At 45.2% G+C, this 18,238-nt stretch overlaps 3 protein-coding genes across 7 annotated transcripts in view; 2 read left to right on the top strand and 1 right to left on the bottom strand.

The window, feature by feature from the left end:
* Positions 1–4,148: 4,148 nt before the first annotated feature.
* NUDT1 (nudix hydrolase 1) lies at positions 4,149–8,377 on the bottom strand. The gene is made up of 4 exons (XM_080617957.1): positions 8,325–8,377; positions 7,769–7,925; positions 4,784–4,929; positions 4,149–4,523 (listed from the first exon to the last, which is right to left on the bottom strand). The coding sequence occupies exons 1-4, from the start codon at positions 8,329–8,331 to the stop codon at positions 4,351–4,353; spliced, it is 483 nt and encodes a 160-aa protein (XP_080474083.1). The 5' UTR covers positions 8,332–8,377; the 3' UTR covers positions 4,149–4,350.
* A 283-nt stretch (positions 8,378–8,660) lies between these two features.
* MRM2 (mitochondrial rRNA methyltransferase 2) lies at positions 8,661–11,051 on the top strand. 3 transcript variants are annotated; one of them, XM_080618540.1, is made up of 3 exons: positions 8,661–8,784; positions 9,368–9,639; positions 10,315–11,051. In XM_080618540.1, exons 2-3 carry the CDS (start codon positions 9,456–9,458, stop codon positions 10,737–10,739), a joined length of 609 nt encoding a protein of 202 aa, XP_080474666.1. In that variant the 5' UTR covers positions 8,661–8,784; positions 9,368–9,455; the 3' UTR covers positions 10,740–11,051. The 3 variants fall into 3 exon arrangements, with proteins under 3 accessions (XP_080474666.1, XP_080474665.1, XP_080474667.1); XM_080618539.1 differs by having other exon boundaries at positions 8,716–9,639; XM_080618541.1 differs by having other exon boundaries at positions 8,716–9,633.
* The window catches only part of MAD1L1 (mitotic arrest deficient 1 like 1), a 296,765-nt gene continuing 289,237 nt past the window's right edge, over positions 10,711–18,238 (top strand). For 2 of the 3 annotated variants that reach the window (XM_080617370.1, XM_080617372.1), the window contains exons 1-5: positions 11,791–11,832; positions 13,214–13,361; positions 14,632–14,772; positions 16,470–16,649; positions 18,074–18,198. In XM_080617370.1, the coding sequence (XP_080473496.1) occupies positions 13,218–13,361; positions 14,632–14,772; positions 16,470–16,649; positions 18,074–18,198 (590 nt within the window). In that variant the 5' untranslated portion in view covers positions 11,791–11,832; positions 13,214–13,217. Of the gene's footprint in view, positions 10,800–11,790; positions 11,833–13,213; positions 13,362–14,631; positions 14,773–16,469; positions 16,650–18,073; positions 18,199–18,238 lie in introns of those variants that run through there. The other variant, XM_080617371.1, reaches the window with a different exon arrangement.

An 18,238-nucleotide genomic window follows, 5' to 3' on the forward strand; every position in this document is an offset into this window, starting at 1 on the left:
GAAGGAGAGAAGACAATGAAGTGACAGTTCTCTCTCAGAATAGCATAGTCCTTGGTCATAGAATGATTTGTCATAGAGGGACCTAACATTCTCCACATTTTACTTTGTTTCTCGGGTGACATTCCCTCATGAGGCCAAGGGCAGGGGGAAGAGACCTTGTGTGCCATAGAATCGTCTGTTTCCTCAAGGGAAATGGTGCATATCCTCCAGAGAAACTGATAACTGAGGAAACTGCAAACATGTGCAGCAAAACTTGATGTGAACAGGACTCCCCTGAACCTGGCTTCTGTGGGGTCAAAATAGCTGCCAAAGGGGAATTTGAGACTTGGCTTCTTAAGTGTTTTCTTTGAGTGGGTAAAAAGGAAGCACGTTACCAAGGGTGGGTGCTCGCTCTCAAACTGGAACCGTTGCAGTATTTCCCATTGGGGAATGTCCCCATTAGCAGGAAATAGATTTAAATCTTCCAGTCACAAAAGCTTTTTTCTTTATTAATTTAGAAAACTCAATGCAACATGAAGTTCTTCCTAGCCCAGGTGGAAATTATGGGTTAGTTTCTTCAGCTAGAAGTGAGATAGTTACTCGCCCAGTTCCGTGAGACAGGTGTAACCATTACACACACCCCTCAAAATGTAAAGTGCACTTAAGGGGGTGAGTTTCTTATGTGCTGGGCCTTATGGAGTGTGTAGGGTGTTCTGTTTAACAACTGCTCAGTTAAGAGCTTTTTAGAGCAATGCAAATGTTAACTCTCTCCCTAGGCTCTCCTCCTGTGTATTAGCCATGTCCAGCCAGACAGGGTTGATACTTGCTCCTGAAGATTTCCACAGTGGTGCAGCAGAGATTCCGCTCACAAGCCAAAGCAAACTGGTTGGGAAGGGAAACATCTGTGCAGCACGGTGATAAAGAAGACAGTATCTCAATAATGGCACAGGTTTTTCTGCTTCACCTTATCAGGAAGATAGTTTGAGGTTGAAGTGTGGAGAGCATGTTGCTGTAATTTTATCTGCTCTTTGCTCCCAGCATCTTTAGAAGGTGCTGACTGGTTACAGCCTGTCGTTTGCTTAGTCTTTGAACCTTGTTTAGCCTCGTTTGCCTGATGTGGTGAACAGGCAGACTGAGAAAATACCATGTTTTGGGGCAAGATCTGGTATCTGTATGGTGCATCTTCTGTGTAACTTGTCTGGCTGGGGTAGATGACTGGGCTGTGTCCTGCAGGAGCACTTGCTAAGTATTAGCCTGAATGGAACTTGGCATTTCTCACTTTCATCTGAAGTCACAAGTTTGGACTTTATTTACAATCAAAACAAAAAACCCCAAACATCAAACCCACATTTAGGCTTTAGACTAACTCCTCTCTTCCTGTTCTCCTTCAAAGCAGGAATTCTGCAGTCCAAAAGCAGTGACAGGCCACATGACCTGTAAAGAAACTGGAATTGCATTGTTTGGTGAAAACCCCCATTCCAGCCCTCGCCTCTCTGAGGGGAGCAGTTTTGGGGGTGGGCTTCCTTGGTCGGGTTTTTACTCTGTTCACCCGTTTTGAGAACAGAGGCCTGGTATTCTCAAAGCTGATACAGCTGATGGCACTTTCAGAGTTCCTCTCATACTGGACTGTCAAGCTCCTGTCCCATGCCTAAATACCTGCCTACACTATTTCATACAACCCTTAGTTTGCAAACCTTATTTTTGGGAGACTGGTCAGTGTGCAAGTAGCACCGTTATGGTTACCTCAATATGTGAGGGGTTTCCTTCCTGTATTTGTTCTGTTTAGTTTATGGATCTGCCAGGCTTGGGGAGCAGCACCAAGTACAGCTTCCTTCCTCTGGAGGGATACAGCAGGGAGTCAATCCAGTTGACTTCAGTTGTTTTATCTCCCCTCATCAGTGTAGGAGAATCAGTTATAGTTACCTCCATGTTATTGCCTTCTGCAGCAAAGAGCCCAGCTATACACAAGGGTAGGAACAAGACTTAATGGAGTTGGTTCCATTGCTGGTAGCTGGGTAGATTGCACTAAACACTAATCAAACCAGGAGACTAATTGATGCCTGTCCAAGAACTGATGCTCCTGTAAGATGTAGCACCAAAGAGTTAATGTGCCTTCTTGAGTGGAAGCTTTCTGTGTGTTGCTGGAGGTCACAGGGACTTTCATGTGTTCAACAGTGATGGTAGAAAAGGCCTCCAATGTTCCTGTCAGTGTCTCTGTCCAACCTATTGTGGAGGTATCAGGGTAGTAAACAGCTGAGAACCTGAAACCGTGCCTGAAAATTGTTTTATCAAAAGGGCTATATGTGTTTGTCACTCTTGAGGTCTCCTCTGCTCTGAGCTGTGAAGTAGCAATATAGAGGCTTTTTGACCAGTATCATGTGTTGAAAGGCTTTCAAAACTATATTTACAATAGAACCTTAATCTTTGATCCCGCTTTCCCCCTCCTTCCATCTTTGCAAGTTGTTGTTCTTCAGTGTTCAGCAGTGCCTTGCTGCATTCCAGTGCTTTTACTCTTCTACTTTGATTGTGCAAGGGTGTAATTCCTGGAATTTCTACCAGGCTAATTTCCAATCTTCAGTTTGTGCTCTTTCCTAAAAGACAAAGATCACCAGCTGGGGACACAACTTGTTTAAAACATGTCAGTCTCCACAGCTGGGTAGGAGCAATACCATCACTGCTTTTTGACAGGAGCTAAAAGTTGGTACTGATGAGCATCTTGATAGAAGGATTGAGCTGGCTTCAGAAGAGGAGATAGCAAATAGAAGCGCGAGCCTGAGCCACACTTCTTTTCCTTCCTAAACTGTTCCTGAACTTACTTGCTGTTCCTGGAGGAACAAAAAGTAACTTGCTCTCTCCCAGCTTGCCATTTAGTTTCCACCAGGAAATAACCCAAAATAACATCACAGGTATCAGCTGCAGTCACCTCCTTTCCTACAACGCAGTCAGGTCTTGCACCCCGCTACAAGCTACCTATCTCCTTGTGTCTATTTTCTCTTCTCTGCTTACCTCAAGTCCTTCTCTCCACCAGAACAGCCAGAACACCTCTTAATGCTATGTCAGGAACAGAGGGGAGTATCAAGAACACTGTAAATAACTCTGTGCAGCACAAAAGGGAAAGCAAGATCCTAAGGTGTTAACTCTTACCCTCTGTCTGAGCTGTAACTTAATGAGCACATGAAGAAGGGCATTTTTGAGTGCTATAAATCGTTCAGAACTGCTGGAGGGAGACATGAACAAACAATCTTGTTCAGAGGGTGTGAATTTTGCCTGCCTGGAATATCCTGTATCTTTGCTTTGCTCAAATAGCCTTATGTATGAAGCACTTTATCCAAATGCAGGAATTAAAGAACTATTACTACAGCTGTTAGACTGGAAATGTTTACAGAGCCTATATTACATTCCAAGAGTCTATCTGTGTTATATGTGTTTGTAAAAGTTTAAACCAAAAACCAAACAAAACTTGTGTAAGAAGTTACATATGTGATGTGTTATTTCTAGCATGGTTTCATTCAGCTTTTGCTGCCCAGTGTGCTGAGTTGGGCTGAGCAGGTCACTTGCAGCCAACACATGGCAAAGCTTGCAGCCATAGGGGATGGCACTTTGCAATGTGGATTTGTTCAAAGTTGATTTTGTTCAACATATTTTTACCTGAACTGCTCAAAACAGTTCCAAGTTCAGAGCAGGAGCTGCAGAAGTGAAATCAGGGCTCCAGCAGTGCCATACATCCACCTGGCTTTTGTTTTCTTCACTCCTATATCCTCATGCTACCTTCAGCTGGAGAATCCTGAAGGGGACCTCTACTTACACTTTACAAAGACCGTTCACAGTGCTGGTCAAGCTTTGCCTTACCCTGGGAGTTAATGCTGAATAAGGAATTGGATAGAAACTGGCAGAGAGAAGATAATCAATTCTGCTGCATCACTGTCCACTTAATGCTTCTGTGAAAGGAAGCCAGCTCCTGAAAGGCCCTTAACCAGTCGAGAAGGCAGCCAGCATTTAACAACAGAGCATCACATGCTTTTACTAAAAAATAGCTTTAATCTTTTAAAAAAAACATTTCCAGCCATGAGGGGAAAGCCTAAAACATCATTCACCTGTGCAGAAAAGAGTTAACAATACGTTTTTAATAGCTGTGATCACATAACCCTGGCTGAAGTGTACGTAACACAGCCAGGGACTTCACAGCATGGGCAACCTCGTTACTTTTATTTCTGCTTTAAGAAACCCCCTTACTTTCCTGGTTACTTCCTGGTGACCTGCCACATCAGTCTCCTTTGCTGGAGAGCTGAGAAAGAAGACCCTTGGAAGTAGTACTCTTGGTGTTCTAGCCCAATGTGGGCAGCGGCACATGGGTTGACTGCTTCTGTTTTCCTAAACTTCCTCCACTTCTTTCAGGGTGTGCTCCAGGATCGTGTCTTGTCCCTGGAACTTAAAATAGCCCCGAAACAGCTTCTTCTGAAGCACAAAGGGAAACCAGTAGATATCGTCTGCCCACATGCGACTGAACGGCACCTCATCCAGCTGAAACCACTGGGGACGCATTTCTGGTGGGAGAAAAGAAACCAACTTTGTGTGAGACTTTCTCTTGAGGGTGTTTTGCTCATAGACTCATAGAATAGTTAGGGTTGGAAAGGACCTTAAGATCATCTAGTTCCAGCCCCCCTTTGAGTATCTGTCAGTAAGTTCCACTCTACAGCTCAGCTGCTTCCCTTTGCGTAGGGATTTTGGCATGAATAGTTCTGCATTTCCAAAGAGCAATACTGTCTCAGAAGAGAATGCACATCCTTCCTTCCCTTCCACCTACCATCGCTTTCTGTTGGCTCTCCATGAAAATCATCTGCCCGGAAAACGTGGACCTCCATAAGTTCAGAGTTGCCCACAAATTCAAATGTGATCTGGCCCATTTTCTGTAAGGTGTTCACAGTCAGTCCACTCTCCTCCAGGAGCTCCCTGCACAAGAAATAGACTTCTTCACATGAAAGCAAACAGTGGGAGAACAAAAAAGCAGTTGTTAGCTCTACTTGCAAGTTTAAAACTCTTCTAGTGAACTAAAGATGAATGCTGCACCTGCAAAATGGGGCAGAGCACAGCAACTATTGGCTGACTGACACTACAGAACAGCCAGGTCAGACTGGCTCCTGTGTTATTCCAAGCTCCTAAAGGCTGGTAGGAAAACAGTCTATGTTGGAAAGGGAAGATTCAGGAAAAATTGCTTAGTATAATTTACACTCCTTACAACATGAGGATCTTTTCTGAGATGAGTCAGAAGTGGGCTAACGCTTGTACGACTGTAGCTGGATGTGGTTTAAGAACTCCAGTTCTTAAGTTGGCTTTGCCAGCTTCAAGCTGAAGCTTTTAGAACTGTGGAGAAGCAGGCAAGGAATACTGAAGCATCTGTACTGCAACAAATTCAGCTACTTCTGAGGTTAACTGAACCTTGTTTAAGAGCACTACACACTACTAACATCATTTGCACACAGAGTTAGGAATACCATTTCCCATTCAAATGCCACATAAAAACACAAAGCAGTTGTGTAAACTTTCTATTTCTGCTCCTTGGAAGTGCATTTAGCATAAGGAGAAGCTACAAGGGAAGACTGAGAGAGCACTTCGAGGGACTTGCCAGACAGCTCTTTTCCATTCGTCACCATGCACAGCTACTCGAAGCACATTCAGTTACTTGCTCTCTTTGTGCTATGTGCTTAGGGCTTATTTTATTTTAGCCTACCCCTAACAGAGTTAGCATAACTTGAAGTTAGTCATGGTTTTTCTAGCGGACAAAAATAAGGAATGCTTGGAAACAATGCATCTTCAGTTAAGGTTAATAATTGATGTAGTTGAATGCTTGGCAGCCATTTAATTTCAAAATGTAATGGAAATGCTCTTCAAGGCTCCAGCTTTCTTTGGCATCGATTTCATGGATCCCATCCTTCAAAATTATGTTCCAACTAAATAGCTTTGCTAATTTTAGTTTCCTTAAGAAACTATGTTTAAAACAGAGGCAGTGTTCCAGCAGCAAATCTACAAGCCTCATTTGACAGGCTGTGGTAATTGAACAACAAAGCACAACACTGCAATTTATCTGTTGGCTGTTTGGCTCCATATATAGGAAGTAGAAACATTACAGGGAGCAAACTGAAAATAATGAACTAAATATTCCCCTTATAAGATGTGCCAGTGAGTAGCCATGAGTGCCCAGGTGCTCATAGGAATGTGATGTACCCAATGGAAGATAGGAATCTTAACAGACAGAGGAAGCTTGCTCATGTTTCAGCTTATTGTTTAACTATCAGTGCTGTGAGGACACTTCACACCTTACACCAGTGCAAAGCCAACTGAGACAGTGCAACACAGAACCACGGCCTAATACCCCATCCCTGAATACAGAGCAGCCAAGGTAAGTTTGTTTTGGGCTGTGTGATGCTTCTTGGAGGAGAGCTGCACCTAAGGTAGCTGTGGTAGTGGTGTTCCTGCCAGGAAAGCAGGCTGTGTGTCTAGCTGGCTCTGGGGACTGCTTCCTGCTCAGCTGGTATCAGTGGTGTCGCTGCAGTAAGCTCTTATCAGCTGCCTGGAAAGGGATGAGGACTGGACTGTTCTGCACGCCACAGCAGCAGGCACCGGCTGTTCCTGTGGCACACTGCACACTGGGATGGGTGACACCTTTCTCACTTGACATCTCATATAGACTAAAGCTCCAGTTTCTCACTCTAGGCAAACACACACCTAGGAAATCAAATGCTAAATTCAATCATTTCACATCACAGTGCAAGCCTAGCAAATGAAGGCCTGAATTAAGGAACAAAACAAATGTCCCTCCTTTTAGAGATGACAAATTACATGAAAAGCCACAATGTAAGCACGAGGTACATTAACACCTGCAGAGAGGGCCCCTGTATCCCTGGAAGAGCTCACCAGAACCCAGGCGGTTGTACTGGCACAGATGGTTCAGGGAAAAAGCTGTTGGGTAGCTGTTGAGCTACACCAACACTCATCTTCCTGCAGCTGCAAGGGCAAATTGGGGCATTTATCAGAAAGAGAGGAAGTGGCAAAGTGTGGCTTTGTATCAACAACGTTTGTGTAAAGAATGAGGTACCTAAATTTCAGAGGAGTTTAGCAATTCAGCTGCCATCTGCTATTTCATTTTACTGACTAAACAGAAGAACTCTGAGGAATGAGTACTAAAAGCTTCAAAAATGCTATTGTACCTCTGTGCTGATGGAGTCCAATTCCCCAACTCAGCATTAAGGTTTCAAATGCCGCCATGAAGTCAAATCATAAATTTCACCAGCGCCTTTCATAAGGGACCCTTAAAAATCTCTGTTTTGCTACTACGTTTTCACTACTGGAAGGCAGCATCTGTTCAACAGCTTCAACATTAAACACTAAGCAGTTTGCTGGCATAAACTGTAATTCTGCTATGCAGCCACAATTAAACTCTGCACCTTTCTGAACAGTGCAAGAACTTCTGACCCCCTGCTGGCAGACAAAGGCTCAGTTTAGGTCAGTCTTTGCGAGGGAGGACACTCACTCCCAGTTACTCATAGACTGGACAACAGTTAAAGATTTGACAGCAATGGGGAGCCATCCCCTTTCCCTGTTGATATGGCCGATCCCTCATCGCCTGTGGAGCAGGCCATTTTCCCTGTTCAGAGATGGCTCAGGACAGCACTGGTGGGTAACACACTGGTTCCAAGGGCATTACTGATCGGCTGAGCTACAGTAACCCCACCACAAAGGACCCAACGCCTCCTGTGCCCTGAACCCACCTCTCCCCACGGCACCTGCTCACCTCCGAGCAGCCTCTTCGATGCTTTCCCCTGGCTGCACCTTCCCACCGAAGCCATTCCACAGCCCGGCTCCGAACCCGCGTTTCTTCATGCCCAGGAGGACGCGTTGCGGCTGCACCACCAGGACCAGGGTGAAGAGCTTGGTGGTGTACATGGCTCCTGGGCAGGAGATGAGGGCACGCTGCGCCAAGGGCTCCCAGCACCCCTCGGAGGGGAGGGCAGGCCGCTCCTGCAGCACAGGGGGTGCAGGCAGCCCCTCTACCCCAAACACCCATCCCCAAATGCCTGGTCCCTGCCAGCCCCAGCCCTCAGGCCCCAGTGCCTGCTTCTCTAGCATCCCCCACCCATCCTCCTGCTCTCCCAGCACCCTCTCCCTAAACCAGTCATAGAATCAACTAGGTTGGAAAAGACCTTTAACATGGTGAAGTCCAACCGAACTGCCAAGTCCACCATGTCACTAAGGGCAAACTGACGTCCCCTCAAGATCTCCACTCACAGGTATCCCTCATTTCCCCCCCCCGCCAACAGCGGCGCACACTAGATGGCTGCTGCCCCTACCCCTCATGGTCTCCCTTCATGGCCACTCCTGCGCACCCCTCATGATCTTCCCTTATGGCTGCCCCTCCTTTCTCCTCACGATCCCTCCTCACGGCCACTCCTCTGCCCCCCAACACCACTCCCAACCCTCCCGGCCATGTCCCTTCAGCACCTCCGCCCCTCACGCCCGGCTTTCCCGCCCACCGCTGCGCCGCCACTTCAGAACAGGCCCGGCCGGTGCGGCCCTTCCCGCGCTGCCACCGCCTCTCCAGCCCCGCCTGCTGTACCCGTGAGAGGAGGCGGGGCGGGCTGAGGCGGCCGCCATGGCGGGGAGGCGGGTTGTTGCCGCCGCCGCCGGGGGTAGGTGCGTGGCGGGGCCGCTGAGGCAACCATCGGAGCCGGGCCCGCCCGACGGGTGGTCGGGTGTGCCGGGAAGGGTTGGTGTTTCCCCCCCGGCGCCTTAAGCTTTCCTCAGGAACGGGTACCGTGCGTTTTGGGTTTGTCACTGCTGGGAATAGCGGAGAGGGGGTTAGCTACCTGGAAAGCTGTGGTAGCAGCGGTTGTTGGTGTGCTCTGCCCAGAGGCATGGCGGAGCTGGGGCATCCCTCCTTCCTCCGAGGGGCTGAGGTACCCCTAGCCGCCCCTCTGAGGCAGCTGGTGTGTGTGCTGGGGTCAGGCTGCCATGTCGTGTCCCTGTGGGCCTTGAACACAGACACCAGAGCAGAAAAGAAGAGCTGTCTATGAGGGGACCCCTCTATCTCACCTCAGGGTAACCTGTGACGTGTCCACCCCAAACACAGCCCTTTGGTTGGGGCTGGACCAGGTAATGAAAGGCATCATGAATCTCACATTTGGAGGCTTTTTTGTGAGCCTGGGAGATGTAGTTGCAGATAGAATTAATTAGCTATATAGAGACCTCTGAAATACATAGTGATGGGGCTTGGAGCAACCTGGTCCAGTGGAAGGTGTTGGGGTTGGAACTGGATGAGCTTTAAGGCCCTTTCCAACCCTATCCCTCCTGTGATTATGTACTAGTTGATTAACTTGCCTTCCTTACCGGGCAGCTGCTGGCATTTAGTGAGCAAATGTCTCCACACCACGGTGAGGTTTCTGAAGAAAACTGGCACTGAGCACTGGTGGCTGGAGCGGCACATGAAGGATCCCTTTGTCAAGGCAGCGAAGCAGCAGCATTACCGTTGCCGAAGTGCCTTCAAGTTACTGGAAATGGATGACAAGCTTCATATTCTTCGTCCAGGACTGTCCGTTCTTGACTGTGGAGCAGCGCCCGGTGCTTGGAGTCAGGTTGCTGTAGAGAGAGTCAATGCCTTAGGTACTGGTAAGTGCGTGTTGGTGGCAGGCAAGATGGGGATGCTGCTCACCTTGAGGTGTGTGAGAAAACTGAGTTGTGATGGTGGCGGTGTAGGGAATGGATTATGGATACTGGTAAATGCCAGGAGTCCCTGACAGAGGTGTGTAGATGTGTGCCAGTGTGGCAGTGAGGAACAGGAACTCTTCTTATTATGTGTGAAATCAAAACTTAACGTGGTGCTAATGTTCTGATTAAGTGACTTGGGGAAGATCTCTTCATCCCATTCTGCCATGGCTGTGGCCTCAGGAGGTAGTATGGCTTTCTTGGATTTTTATTTCCTTCCTTGAAAAATGATAATACCCACTCTATCCAGTTTGTGTGTTTTAAGCTATCAATATTTACAAGATCAGGTGTTACCATCTGTACTAGCATCCAGCATTTCTGGATGTCAGCCTTGAAAGAGCAAAAGAAAACCAAGAAAAATACCCCTTGCTTATCCAAAGTAGCTGAGTTTTCACATCCTGAATGGATTAGCTTACAGCAAACCATCCATCCAGACACATGCAGCAAATTGTCTAAGGATAAGAAGACCAGATGTGGCAGGTGATGTGGTTTTTGTTTAATGACTAGCACAGAGCTCGTACCTATGGAGGTTGTTTGCAACCATTATGAGTGTTCAGTGTGTTATTCATTCTTATCTAGATCCTGCTGTCCCCACCGGCTTCGTCCTTGGTGTTGACCTACTTCGGATTGCTCCTCTGGAAGGAGCAGTCTTCCTGTCAGAGGCTGACATTGCACACCCAAACACGCTGAAGACGATTCAGAGTCTGCTTCCTGTAGAGAAGGTGGATGTTATTTTGAGCGACATGGCACCTAATGCGACAGGCATCAAAGAACTGGATCACCAGAAGCTGATCAATCTATGTTTAGGCCTTCTGAAGGTATCCCAAAGTATTTTAAAGCCAAAAGGAACGCTGCTCTGCAAATTCTGGGATGGGTATGAGTCCCGTCTTCTGCAGAACAGACTGAAGGAACAGTTCCAAGATGTGAGAACTATAAAGCCTCAGGCCAGCAGGAAGGACTCTGCTGAATCTTACTATTTGGCAAGACTGTACAAAGGGAAATGAAGGCTAAGAACTGCAGATTATCAAACAGGTGATCAGACACTCACTGGAAACTCAAATCTGGTGTGTGTTTAATGAAAAATCCCACCATTCAGACCCTGGGGAAATCTGCCACGACTGTTACAAAGTACATCACATACAAAAATAACCAGGGTGGTGCTCTGCTGCCTGTGTCTGCTAATTATCACAGCAGAGGCATCCAATCTAACTTCTCACCTGTGGAGAAAACAGTTGGGAATGGAGAGGAGCAATCTGAAAGGTGACCTCTGGGGCTTGGAGTAATGGAAATGGAAATAAAACAGTGATTTTACAAGGTTTTAATGTGTGCTTGAAAATCATTGCACTGTTAATGTTGTCCCGTGTGAGGTTAACCATAAAAGGTGGCTGTTGGAATGAGAGGGAACAGCAAGGGCATTCTATGCCAATTTGATGCCTCTTCATCTTTCTTTAAAGCTGGTGCAATTTATTAGCACGTGTAAAAATAGGTAATGTTTTTGTGCCTGCCAGGGTCTGTATCATCACCCAGAAGGTAGCTTCCCTTCTGTTTTCAGTAATACTTTATATTTGACCAGTGCTGTTTCTTAGGTGAAATGATGAGGCATTTCTTGGATCCCAGACAGGGAGGGTTACTGATTGAGTTGCTAGAATTCCTTTTGCACAAAGAAATTTAGCTACTGCTAAGATAAGATCTGTTTATTGGGAAGTGACAACTTTCCCATTAAACAGCGCTTTTATCCGGCCGACTGTGGCATGAGTTGCAAGATGGGCTGGTGATAGTGTCTGGTTGAAGGCTTCCAGATCTTTCTCACTGCAAACAGCTCATTTGGGATTGCTTACAGGGTTATCGAATTCCACCTGCTTTGCTGGGTGTTGCTTTGTATAAGTTTGGTAAGGAAAGCCCCAGGGAAGCCCATTACCCCCCGCAATGGCGCTACCGCGGGTTATTACGGTAGAGCGCGGAGGCCGCGGAGGAATGCGCGCGTAGTCCCGTCCTTACGGGTGCCCGCGGCGCTGTTCTCGCGAGAGCTGGGCGCGAGTTCTCGTGCGATTTCGGCGCCGGGGCGAGGAGGGAGATCCAAGCGGGGCGCGCGCGGCGGTGAGTGAGGGTGGGAGCGCCTGAGGGCGGGCGGGAGGCCGCTGGCTCCGCTCGGACCGGATCGGCACAGCCCAGCTCGCCGCTCCCCTCCCTCCCCGCTCCCGCCGCTCGGCTGTCGCTCCCGGCCGAGTCCGGTGTCGTAGGAGCGGGGAAGGGAGGCTGTGCCCTGTCCCTGTTCCTCCTACTGCTGGGCGGCCGGGCAGGGCTGTGGGCGCTGCTGAGGCCCCGCTCCCCCTGTGCGCCCTCGGGGGGTCCGTGAGGGAAACCCCCCCGCGGTGCCCGGGGCACCTTTGCCAGAGGGTTTTCTGCAGCGGGGACACACTTGTCCCTTTAATTTTTAGCGTCGTTCTTGATTTCAAATCAGGCTTTCTGTGCAGAGTTACCTGTTGGCAGTGGTGTCTCCTGAATTGATTTACATGAGATACTGAGGTACTTACTGCGAATAAACGTTTTCATTTGGGTTTTGGCTGATCCGTTGCCTATATTAGTATTATATCTCCTCTTCGCAGTGATAAAAATCCAAAGAGTAACAGCTGTGTTGCCCTGAAAGTTAGACACGAGTCTGTGTCTTTGGTACAGGGCTGTGTGGATGCGGTTGCCTTTCATGATCCTGAACCTTCTGTGGTCCTGAGGCTTTGCAGGGCTCACTAGACTTCCTTGTAGTCTCCTGGGAAACCTTGCAGGCTTTTCTGAGATCCAGGTTTTTTTTGGCTTTGGCTTTTTAGTTAATATTCTAGATTTGAAGGAAGAATTGTGAGAGCTTTTACGTGAATGAGGAGACAGAGTTTTACTTACAGAAGTGCTCTTGGGAAGTTTTGTTGCTGGAAGTTCAGTTGCAAAGTGCTTTTTGGAAACCAGAGGCAATTTGTGTAGGATTTGCTGCTACTATGGAATTCTTCCCCCATCAGCCTCAGGTGTTTGGATGAAGAGTAATAAGTTCTGTTTACTGGTGTTACGTGCTGCAGCTCTTCATGTCCTACAATGTTAACTTGTATCCAAGACTGTTAATCTTGATTGTATAGGAAAGGAAAATGCAGTTTTGTATGATTTATGATAGCTTTTATGTGCACACTTATGGGCTGAGATTTGGGGGACATTGTGTTTAAATAAATCATTTCAGGTAGAAAGCTCAAGGAAAACCAGGCTGTTTTGTATAGTTTTCTCATTTAGGATGCCTACAACGTCAGCCTTGCTTGGGTAGTGGTTTCTGATTCAAGTTGATTTCAGCATTGACCAGCAGATTGAGTTTTGTATCTTATGAATTGGAAGACCTTCCATTTAGTGTTACATTTAGACAACAATGTGTCTCTTTTTAACAAAGCAGCCGGTATTTCGCAGCTTGCTCTGGATGTTTTACTGATGACTTCCTGTGTACTTCCAGAGCCATGGATGACTTCGAAAATAACACCACCGTCTTCTCCGCCCTGAGATCCCTCAACAACTTCATTTCACTGGAGGGGGTGTCTGGGCCGGCGACGCCAGGCTCGTCTCGGAGCGCCTTGCAGATTCAATACCAGCAGAGGGTGCAGGTGAGATGTCCTCATCCCGGTGATGCTCTGCAGGATCGCTTCAGAGTGGTTGTATATTCCTTTTGGTTTCAGGAACTGGGATTGATTTCATTAAGATCTCGCCATTCTTTCTACAACTGATACTCATGCAGGCTCAATGGAAGTTTGCTTTTGGTTAACATTCGGGAATCTTTAAGTTGTTTTAAAGCGTCAGACATTTATTTCTGTTTTGTACAAATTGCAGAAAGGACCTTTGAATATTTTCCCTGCTGGTTATAGCTGCATCCAGCTCAGGGAATTAAATTATAAGTTGTTTTCATATTGCTGAACAAATGAGTAAATTAATATTTTCTAGCAAGTCATTTTGTTACTTTTTTGTACATTCTTCCTTAAAGTTCCTTTGTCTGGACACATGCAGAAGACTCGCCTTGTGTGTGGCCTTGATCTGCTAACCAGTTTTGCTTTCTTGTCCACCACTGTTCATTTCCACTTGTTTGTTTTGGGCTTTTTTCTGTAAGCTGCCTCATGCTCATGAAGCATGAAGTTAACATTTTGGATCCTAAGGACTGTTTATTAGGCTGGAATGAAGTTTCGGTGTTGTGTATCTTAATATAATTTCTATTTGAGTCTCTGAGTATAAAATAAACTTGCTTTCTTTTTAATATAAATCTGCTTTGCATTTAGAATGAAAAAACCTATGCATTTTCTGTCTGTGGTACATCTCTGTTTACAAAGATGTTCAGAGGAGGCTCTCCCTGGTTATAGAGTCTTCCTTAGTCTTGAATGTACATTGCTTAGACATAAGGTGTTCTATTAATATTGTCTGTGTTCTAGGGTAATTGGAATGAAAAAATGAAGTGTAATGTGGCAGTTAGAAAGCCATGTTATTTTGCCAGCAGTTAAACTTCCTGGGGAACATGATCTCTGTTTCTTGGGTAGCTGCTGTTACTTTTATGAGGCTTGGGAAGTTCATCATTAACATTTTTTTTCTAGATAGAGAAGTACATTTTGTCAGAGTGTCTCTAGAGATTGAATGAGAAATTCTCAATGAAGAACTTGATATTCACTTCTTTCCAGCTAACATTGATTTGATGTGGGTTTCTGAGTGTGTTGTTGAACTCTTGGTTTCCCTATCTGCAGTTGGTGTAAGAGTACCATAAATATGGCGATAGATTCCTTGTAACTTGTGAAGTGGCATTCAAGTGTGAGCTGAACAGCACAAGGTGGGAGCTAGCAATGTTATATGCTGTTAATGGTGTGTAATGTCCCTTTTCACACATGGTCTGGTGAGATGGAAGAACAAGCTGGGCAAATCCACTCCAAATCCCAGCTCCTGCAGGTGGAACGAGAGAAGATGCAGATGGAGCTTAGCCACAAACGAGCTCGCATTGAGCTGGAGAAGGCAGCTAATACCAATGCCAGGAACTATGAGGTAGGTACATCAATTGCAGATGGTTTGATGTCATAGACCTAAGTCAGAACATATGTAGTACATCTAGGTTGGTGTTTTAGTTTGGATCAAGTGTATACTCTTGACTTCTCATGTGCTGTGCTTTGGTTTGCAGTGGAATGTCTCAGAATGTGTATAGTCAGCTTTTTTGGGGATGAAACTAAACTGAAAGATGGAGGCCAGGAGCAAACCTAGTGTTCTCCAATGGCTAACAGACACTGCCTTCAGAACAAGACTTCAGCAAACCTGTAGTAAATGCTCCTGGGATACATTACTGTGTTTGCATTCACTCCAGATATGGTGGTGGTGTGGGTGTCAAGTTCCCAGCACAAACTGTTTTGCTCTGCAGATCCCCTCACAGTGCATTGCACTAACTTGCTGATGTACATGAGAATGTGAACGTCAGAGCCTTGTTTGGTTGACAAACCAATGATCTGATCACAAGCTTCCATTAGTTTAGCACTGAAGTCATCATGGGTAGCAGTAACAAAAGGATTTAGTATTTGTTTCTCCCAGAAGTATTTAGGTGTTTTTCTCCCAGATGAATTTAAACTTCTGCTGGCACAATTGCCAGCATGTACTTTGTGTGACTGTAATTAATTGGAGTGGCAGCAGTGCCAACTGTGCACTGTCACACAAGAGAGCTTGCTCTGATAAAACAGTGAGCCTCACTCGGGGAAGAAGAGCTTTTATTGCTTTCTGGTCTGATGCCCACATATATTTGCTTAGCTACGTTACTGGAATAAGTAGTAGATGTGTGGGTTTTGTAGCATAACAAAGATCTTATATGAAGCTGATTATTAAAAAAGATCTTTAAAAAAATTGTCAGTGTGTTTTGTTGTATTTCACAAGGGTGCTGGGTGACAGATTTGGTGTGTGGCTGTGAAATAGCGAGTCAGTGTTCCTCTGAAGTCAGGTGTGGGATTAAGCCGAGTTCAATCTGGAATGTAGTTGAGTCAGTCACAGAAACCCTTGAAATACTGGTACAGAAAAAGGGAGCAGCACTAATCCAGCACTGTGGTAATTACCCTGCTCAGATTCTGTGTTTTTCCAAGTCATGTGGATAAAGGTTTTTGGAACCTCACATTGCTTTGCATAATCCTTGCTTACTATGTAAATCCGTGTCTCGATTTGCTTTGATTAGCAAAGCAATATACTACACATTTTTTCAATAATCAATTTGTGGTAGGAATAAACTGAAATGGTATATGAGAGGTTTTCAGAGGGCAAAAATATTTATTGTATTGATAATACTGTGCATTTAAACCCTATTTCTTTTATGTTAAATATCCTCATACAACTTCCAGAAATTGCAGAAGGAAGTTTGTCTTATTAACCCAACTGTTGAGATCTGAGTTTCTGGAAGTCAGTTTGCTGTGCATGGGTCAGGTTCAAATTGGGCATCAAATGGTTTCATCTTTGAGCATGCAGTGAAGTCGTGTCTGTGTTCTCATCTTCATGTCTTAGTCTTCCAGATTGCTTTGACTGCCTCTTAATTTTCTAGCTCCTTTGCCCTGCGTAGGTCATTGGCACTGAGTTGCTGTTGGTAAGATTTTTGCCCCTGCTAGTGCTCTGACCGCTGCAATGAGGAATGGAGACAGGAGAAACCAAAACAGCTTCCATTTTGTGCTACCTTCCTCTTATGTCTCTTTGTGTTTTGTTTTTTTACTTATTACAAGCGAGAGGCTGACCGTAACCGGGAGCTGCTCACGCGCATAAAGCAATATCAAGAAAGGGAAACAGAAGCTGAAAATAAACTGAAAGAACAAATGGAGATGAGCAAATGCTATAAGAAGAGCATGGAGACAATGAGTAAGAAGCTGCAAGAGAAGGAGAGCAAATTAGCTGAAGCCAATGAAGTAAGAACAGAGTAAATTTTTAATCCCTTTGTAGCTTCCAGTGACTGACTTTGAAGTTCTTGTGAATTAAAAATACCTTTATGATTAAAAAAAAAACAACCCAAACCAAACAAAACCAACAACCTAGACAAAACAATTGGAAGCACTGTATTTAGGAGTAAACCCTGGTATGTGTCTGTTTGCTGGCAAAGGTTAGAACCTAACCAAGTCCAGAGACAAGTGAGCAGGTCAGAAGCTGTCTCTGTGTTAGTTAACAATGAGAAGGGATTTCTTAGATTGATACGGAAAAAGGAGAAAAAAGTGCAAGGCAATATAAAGCACCTAGGTTTGGAAGTCGGGTTACATGACATTGGATAAAGAAAGGGGAAATGATGGAGGAGGTAAGATGGGAAGGTGTTGTGGGAAGTAGGGAGAATTGTAGAGTGGAGGAGACCAAAGTTATGTACAAAGTAGTTCTTCCTAAAGTGTCTTAGGTGCCTTTGTATTCCACTGTAGAATAAATGATTGGATAATTCTGATTTCAGCTCTTTGGGATGAGTAGACCATCCTTTCAGCCTTTTCAGATACCATTCTAGTTAAGTTCAGCTAGTTCATTTGTAACTTTTCTGTTTAATTGCATCAGCTGTGCACCTCTAGAGTCCTTAAGCCTTCCTGCTGCCTAGCTATCATTGGAAATATTTGTGTGATAAAGCAGGTAAACAGAGGTAACGTGCCATTTACTGGTGCTTAAAAACAGAGAGACAGTGATGGCATATGACAGAAACTAAACCCATGTGTGAAATATGTGCAGCATTTCTGTTTTTGTGTTCTTTTTATTATATCCATCAGTATCAAGAGGAGAACCCTACTTGACTCTCAGTCTAGAAAACACCTTACATATGGAATGTTTTGAGATTTTTCTGTTAAAGGGAGATGAATAATGGCTATATGAAACAAACCTGTGAGGTTTTCTTTAGAATGAAGATATTTAGAACAACATTTTTAAATCCACTGGCCCCCCACCTGTAAGGAAAGCATAATACAGCTGGTATTTAGTTGAGGCAAACCTAGATGCTTTCATTTTGGCTGTGTTTCAAGATTTAATTTGGAATGGTTGTGGGATAATGTTTTTACTTTAATATATATAGTTGTGTTTTATCATCATCTAGCTTTGAAGCTTGATAGTTTTCATGCCAGTTTGAGGTCACCCACTTAATAGGTAATGGAAATGACAATTTGGGTGACAGATGAAAGCAACTAAATTACTTTCTCTTGCGTTTGTTTTTGAGGTGAGTTTGCAGGTCTGAAGGTTTGCAAGAGTGGGATTGTTTCTAGATTCACTGTTTATACTTTTAATTTGGATATGATTTCTGTCTATCACCATTCATAATGTTTGGCTTGGAGAGTCACAGCCTTCTGTGTTTCTTTTTTTTCCATTAATTCAGACAATCACTGTATTAAAAGGGAAAATCTCAGAACTGCAATGGAGTAAAATGAATCAAGAGATGCAGATGACAAGCCAAGACTCTCAGAAGCAGGAACTGATGGAACAGCTGGATGTTCAACATAAGTAAGCAGGGGATCAATGACTAGGGAGAAAAAGGCAAACA

The sequence above is a fragment of the Psittacula echo genome, assembly GCF_963264785.1.
Source record: "Psittacula echo genome assembly, chromosome: 5".
NCBI lineage: Eukaryota > Metazoa > Chordata > Aves > Psittaciformes > Psittacidae > Psittacula > Psittacula echo.

Coding starts and splice junctions, on each gene's coding strand:
- NUDT1 (XM_080617957.1), bottom strand. Junction 4,930..7,768: donor ATCGAAGAGGCTGCTCGGAG/GTGAGCAGGTGC, acceptor TTTCTTGTGCAG/GGAGCTCCTGGAGGAGAGTG. Junction 4,524..4,783: donor AGAGCCAACAGAAAGCGATG/GTAGGTGGAAGG, acceptor TTCTCCCACCAG/AAATGCGTCCCCAGTGGTTT.
- MRM2 (XM_080618540.1), top strand. CDS start 9,456: ATGAAGGATCCCTTTGTCAAGGCAGCGAAGCAGCAGCATTACCGTTGC. Junction 9,640..10,314: donor AGTCAATGCCTTAGGTACTG/GTAAGTGCGTGT, acceptor ATTCTTATCTAG/ATCCTGCTGTCCCCACCGGC.